At 47.9% G+C, this 6,624-nt stretch overlaps 1 protein-coding gene across 1 annotated transcript; it reads left to right on the forward strand.

Annotated features, from left to right (window-relative positions):
- The first annotated feature begins 2,443 nt into the window (after positions 1–2,443).
- LOC146207591 (uncharacterized) lies at positions 2,444–3,745 on the forward strand. The gene has a single exon (XM_084576994.1). It carries the CDS (start codon positions 2,483–2,485, stop codon positions 3,743–3,745), a length of 1,263 nt encoding a protein of 420 aa, XP_084433120.1. The 5' UTR covers positions 2,444–2,482.
- The last annotated feature ends 2,879 nt before the right edge of the window (positions 3,746–6,624 follow it).

Genomic DNA, 6,624 nt, shown 5'->3' on the forward strand with positions numbered 1-6,624 from the left:
TTTTATCCGACATGTGTGAACTTACTATACTGGACTAACCCATAAAATAGCACAGGGATCGATCTACGAACACCATTCCTGCTTCACGTTATAGATCAGTGCAGCCTCATCTTGCCACTTCAAGACTTTTTCCGGACAGGTGCGGGGACCACGGACGCGAGACGGAGAGGAGAGCAAATTTCTTTAAAAAAATGAATGTTTGAAAGGCCGACATAGCTTTTCGCAGTTGCAATACGGCTGCGCTCGGGCCGAGGCTACCAACCGCTTTTTCTTTGTAACCCACCCCGCCCAGACTATTCTATCGTATATGCATATTGGACACAGGCAACCTCTACCACTCGTTTCCGTTTAGTGTGCGTGAAAGTTCAAAACAACAGATAGTTACTTGCTTGTAAGTGTGCGGTCATCTGAAGTTATTTCAGCAAAGGGAATTCACGAAGGACGAATAACATATTCCGACGAAATCAAATAAATTGACTTTCCGTGTGGCCTTACATGGTCAGTTCGATGAAATGTATTTGCGTGCAATACGATTATAGGGATTTTAAAGTGTTGCAGAACCTAAATCTAATTAGATTAAAAAAAAAAAAAAAGAAGAGAGAGATTGCTGTGGCTCTCTGTTGGAAAGGCAAATCCGCAAAACACCTGCACAATGCCAACTGCGAGCGACGAATTCCTGCCATTGGCATCACAGCAGAGCCTCTTCCAACTCCGCCGGCGAGCCGCGTTGCTTTAATGAAAACCTAAACGAAAGGAGTCCCCTCCTCCCCCAACCTAATTTCCCCCTTCTTTTCTTCTCGAAAAGTGACGAGGCCCCTGACAGCGGACAATGTACGACCGCTCCACTTGCGAGCTTGTACGTAGGGTTACATCAGCCTTGAATGTTTGCCCGCCGGGGCCGACTGGACGATACCCACTTGGGGACTGCCGCTGTCAACAAGCTGCCAAGGGGAGCGAGCGTAGCAAATAGAGCGATTCCCGAACCGGCAACAACGGAGGGACGCGAGGGCCAACAGATGGAATGGAGTGGGGAGTGAGCGGGAAAAGCTAATCTCCAATGCAAATGGGGATGCTATCGGACGTCTTCCTTTCCCCATGACACAGCCCGTACCCTCAAATCCGTAGTTGAATGCAGCATGTGTGGGTGTGTAACTTTGTCCCCCGGCAACAGTCTCCCCTGATGTGCCCTTGTCCATTCGTCAGATACGGAGATCGCGATCGGTGGAAGAGCACGCATCCACCACCTTACAAGTTTACAGGGGCGCGTGGGTCCTGTTTAGCTTCCCGGTGGTATCCTTATTTTTTTTAAAGATTCCGTTTTGCTTGGCGTAAATTTACAAAAATTTTCGCGTGTTTCATGAGCATTTCTGCTTTCGAAAGTGTTCGGGCGTGGTATGTTCAGGCACCCCATTCGGGTTCAATTCAATTTAAGTTTATTTCTTCCGAGAGCATGTGAAATTATGGAATTGTTCCGTTGCCAAAAAGTTTCTAGACTACTGCCTGACTAGTCCCAGACAGAGGATTTACAGAAAGAATTTTCACATCTAGTTCAGAAAGCATAAAATGTAATAAATGAAATTAGATTACACCTTACATGGGCAATATGCATTGCGAAGACTGACCTCGGGTAACAGTGTTGAATAATTCAGCCATTCATGAAAGCATTAACTCCGAAAGTGTATACAAACAACTGCGCCGCTGCAAGCTGGCACACTTTGGCTATTCGTGGGGCTGTCTGACTTCTGAAGATTTACACAAAGTGCGCCAAGCACATTATTTTTGTAAATGATTCATATATGATCCACTATGTTACGCCAATCGGAGCAGAGAGACTGCCTTCGCGAGGCTTTCGTAATATTGGTCGTATAGCATCGATCCTGTATTACTGCCTGAGCTATTAGTGCTAATAAATACAATATGGGTTGACTAACGGCGTTAAATACCTAACGATATTAGTATTCATCACGACTCAGTTTTGGTACTAGCAATATGTACGCACTTGAATGCGGGCAGCTTCCTTAAGATATCCTCGTGAACCAAAATATAAGGGTTTTACACACCATGATGGTTTTTTCTCACTTATCCTGTTAATTACTGTTTCCCTAATCCGTACGCTCGAGGAGCAACCAAAGATTGTGCAGGAGCATGTGCGGTGGTAGGAAGCCAATACCACCTGATATTATTGCAATTTACGCAGCGTACGGGTGCCATCGTTCACTCTGAGAACACTGTAAAAGGATATATAACTAAATGATCATAGATATGCTCGTAGACTTTTGACCCCCCCCCCCCCCCTGAAACTGATAAATTATGTATGTTTGTATGTCCGACTCGTATGCCACACAGCTCTACTGCCCTGGTACTTTCTCTGCTTCATTCGTATGCTTCTTGTGATAACCGTGTAACTGCATGCATGCTCATTTTTGGTACGTTTCCTCGCAGATGGCCAGGTGCAAGGCGTAACAACTGGCACCATACAGCCATGGGGGAACCACTTCCAACGAGCCACGTCGCTTCCGACTCGGACCTGGACATCGAAGAGGACGACGAAGAGGACGCCGGAAGCATCAGGGCAGAGCCGTCCTCCAAGAAATCTGGCAATGCCCTGGGCTTCTCTATTGCCAGAATTATGGCTCCCGACAAGGCCCACAGAAACAGCTCATCAGCTGCAGCGTGCTCGCTTACTGCAATGCTCAACGACTGGCGCCGCAAGCTACAAGCGTCAGGAGCGTCCTGGATAAGACCCACCGTACCATATGGCCCGCACAACCCCGCGGTCGACCGACAAGACTCGTCCTTGGCTCTCGGCATTGCCACAACCGCTCTGAGCCAGCTGGCCAGGCTTCACCAGGGCAGCGGACTCGTCTACCCTTGGCTCCAGCAGGCCTCCGATGGCCTGGCCCCTTTACCACCTTCCGGGCTCGCAGCAACCGCAACACCCGGAGAGCAACACACTGCGAGGCTAATACGTCCTCAACCACGCTTGGCCACCATGACGTGTGAGACACTGAAGCAGACTAGGCTACAAGCAGCGGACAAGGCCTGTGCTGGAGTCGGCGGCAGCGGCAGTGGTAGCGGCAAGCAGAAGACGTTCACGTGTCCCGAGTGCGGCAAGGTGTTCAACGCCCACTACAACCTGACGCGGCACATGCCCGTTCACACGGGCGCTCGGCCTTTCGTGTGCAAGGTGTGCGGCAAGGGCTTCCGGCAGGCGAGCACTTTGTGTCGCCACAAGATTATCCACACGCAGGAGAAGCCGCACAAGTGCGCCACCTGCGGCAAGGCGTTCAACCGCAGCTCGACGTTGAACACGCACGTTCGCATACACGCGGGCTTCAAGCCGTGGGTGTGCGAGTACTGCGGCAAGGGCTTCCACCAGAAGGGCAACTACAAGAACCACCGGCTCACGCACACGGGCGAGAAGGCGTACAAGTGCAGCGTGTGCAACAAGGCCTTCCACCAGGTGTACAACCTCACCTTCCACATGCACACGCACAACGACAAGAAGCCCTACACGTGCAAGGTGTGCGGCAAGGGGTTCTGCAGGAACTTTGACCTCAAGAAGCACTCGCGCAAGCTTCACGAAAGCGTCGTCGCGTCCTGCACAACTCCGTCGCGGCGCCCCTCGGCCGCCGAGACGGCGGCGGCCAGGCTACAGCAGCTGCACCAGGCCGCGGCGGCGCCGTTCGTGGCTGCCGCCTCTGGGATGCTCGTCGACCGTGCCATTATGCCCACGCTGCTCTGACCGGCAACCCATGGCCTTTTTAGGCTCAGGGACTAGCCGAGCCCTTGTGACACTGGCCAGTGTTGCTGCGGACACGAGTGCATGCAGTGTTGCCTAATTACTCGAACCGAGGACTCCACACCAGCTGACATCATGTGAATAACCGATGAGCTAGACATCGATGCCAGCATCTTTTGAAGCTTCTCGCCTAAAAGAAGAAAATGGACAAATCAATTAAGTCTGCACTAGATTTGTTTTCTTTCTCTTCCCTGTGTCGAATTTCAAGGTTTACCGATCGGGGTTTATGACATGAAGCGTGTGTTGTTCGGCAAAGTCAGGTTTTGCTTGGTAGCTAGATGATGATGTGGACAAATGTAGAAGAATACTTCAAATGTGGCTTGTTTACGGCTCTGGTGGGATGAGTTCATCTATGTGACAACCTTCTTTTAGGAGATTTTCGTGGTGCGTTTGTGGGCACATAGCATACGTCAATAGCGCCCAGTGTTGAAAGAATACGACACAGTGACGACATAAAAAGATCGAACAGTTAGAGGACAGGCTTAGTAGCGTAGGGGCTGTATCGCCTCAGCGGTTCTCTCTTCGCTTTCTCTGGCCTGCACGCGCGGAGCAAATCCGAAGACATCTCAGAAGCAAATTAAAGTTAAAAAAAAAAAAACTGATTTTGTACAGGGCACGCAGTTAGTGCCCCGAAAATGTTTCGCGTCAGAGCGAATAGGACACCGCGGCTTCCTAGGGTCAATGACCCCCCTTCCGGAAGAGTTTGAATCCAGTAGCAATACCTAGTAAAAAAAGGCACACGCTTTGCCACGAATGAGCTGCAGTACTGATGCCAATAGCAATACGTTAGCTGGCGCCCGGGCGCCGGCCAAACAAGCTAGATTTATATATACTGTGGGGCCGAAGCTTTTTTTTTCTGTTTTTTTTTTTTTTTTGTCTGCCTAGAGAGCAAAAACAATCTTTCGATCCAAGTATGCGCCGGTGTTCCTTAGGTTACTTCAGAAAAATGTGGCTAAAATACATTTTTTATTGTATATTTATTTCATTGCGATTGACGCCAGTCGAACGAGAACTTCTATCATTTGCACACGGCAGTAGCTGGCAAAAAAGACTGATTTTGGCACCATCGAAAAGTAACTCCAATACTTTCTGGACATATTGAATTCATTATCGCATCATGTTCTTTGATGCCATTCTCCCGTCTTCGTAAAAGGTTGCTTTCTTTAAAATAATAAGATAAGGCTGTTTTAAAGCAGGAAAAAAATACCCATCACATTAAAACCAAAACGAAGCTTCGTGGCAGAAGGCGGTATTTCGCCAGTAGTTTCCTAACGTAGTGATAATTTCACATGCATTCTTGTACCGCGTAGGAGCTTCGTATAACTGAAGTAGAAACTGTGGGCGATGAGCCCTTTCACGAAACGTCTTGAACGAGCAAGTACAAGTGTAATATTTAGGCTCAGCATGCAGGGAGCTGACATTAGTGTGCGTTGATGTATGTCGTACCGAACAGTCTTGACTTCAAAAACCACTCAACGATGACATGAAATTGGCAAACTTAAAATGGTAACACCAAAGAGCTATGTAAATCTTGGCGAACTTTATGAGGACAGACAGGAGAATCCTTAACAGGAGGATCCTTATCATCCTCATCAGCCTATAACGACACACATTGCGAGGTACAGGTCTCTCTGATATCTGTCGAAACGACCCGATTCTTTATTACAATACATAAACCTAAATAAAAGCTCACCGTTTAGGCCCAGACAATTTAAAGGGATGCTCCTCACATACGGCCGCTGTGGCAAGAGGAAATGGCACAGAAGACTTTCCAGGAGTCTCGTAGTTCCAAATCTTACGCGTTACGTTCCGCCATGCATGCCCGCTACAATAGCAACTCTTCGAATGCACACAGGGGTTAAATATTATTTATGTGCCTAAGACAAACGAAAAGCAACCCTATACCAGCGTTGGTATGGTACTGCGTGCATACTGTTCGCGCATGCGCGACCGTTTCTCGGTTACATCTCCAGGCTTGTGTGGTAGAGTCCAAATGCAATAGTAAGTCTGCAATAACGGCAGTCGCTTATACGTCTTGTACATAGCCCTGTATAGAAGAAATAAATTGTCAGAACAGTGTAGAATATGCGTGTTATTTATTGAAATAAAAATGTACCAATTACAAACCTCAAATGTTGCTCTGTTTGCTCACACAGTGACCTGACGACTTCGTCCGGTTGCCAAAAGTCCTTTTCTTGTGTGCTACCACTGCAACGACCTATTTCCGGGGTTAAGTCTGACTTCTACGCCGCTATATATAGGTCAGTTAGGAACGACTTGCATGGGTATGTTCAGGCTGGACAATGATAGATGTACAATCTAATAAATATTTTGACATCAGCCATTACATAGCCTAGCAGTCGTGCCGTCTCTCGAATGATATAAGGAAAGCAAAAATGAATCGTTCTTATCGTCTTATAGACGTCGCGTTATTAAACAGAACATATGTAGAAAAAAAAGCCAGGGTGCGTGTAGTGCGCGTAGCACTCTTGAAACAGTTAACTCGCGAGCAGTAGTGAAGCGGAACGGAGCAGGGAACCCTATCGTTGGATGTTTTATGATGTATATATTCCAATATGCACTTGTCGTCAACCAATTAGAGCCGCGGAATGTGTAAAGCTTTTAGAAATAATGTTAAGTACCACGCATTGATTGCAGAAGTTCAGGTCGATCGGCATATTCGTTTTGCTAGTCCCCACGCATGATATCGAAGGGTGTATGATTTGAATGACGAGGCCCTGCATGCGTGGGGCAGATTTATGGATCACATTAGGAAAGGACCATTGTAAGAAGGGAAGAGGGGGATGTCGCTTAAACTGTGG

The sequence above is a fragment of the Amblyomma maculatum genome, chromosome 1 (genome assembly GCF_055883805.1).
Source record: "Amblyomma maculatum isolate TAMU_Amacu chromosome 1, ASM5588380v1, whole genome shotgun sequence".
NCBI classification, from domain to species: domain Eukaryota; kingdom Metazoa; phylum Arthropoda; class Arachnida; order Ixodida; family Ixodidae; genus Amblyomma; species Amblyomma maculatum.

Excerpts from the sequence above, each read along its gene's own strand:
- LOC146207591 (XM_084576994.1), top strand. The coding sequence starts at position 2,483 with ATGGGGGAACCACTTCCAACGAGCCACGTCGCTTCCGACTCGGACCTG.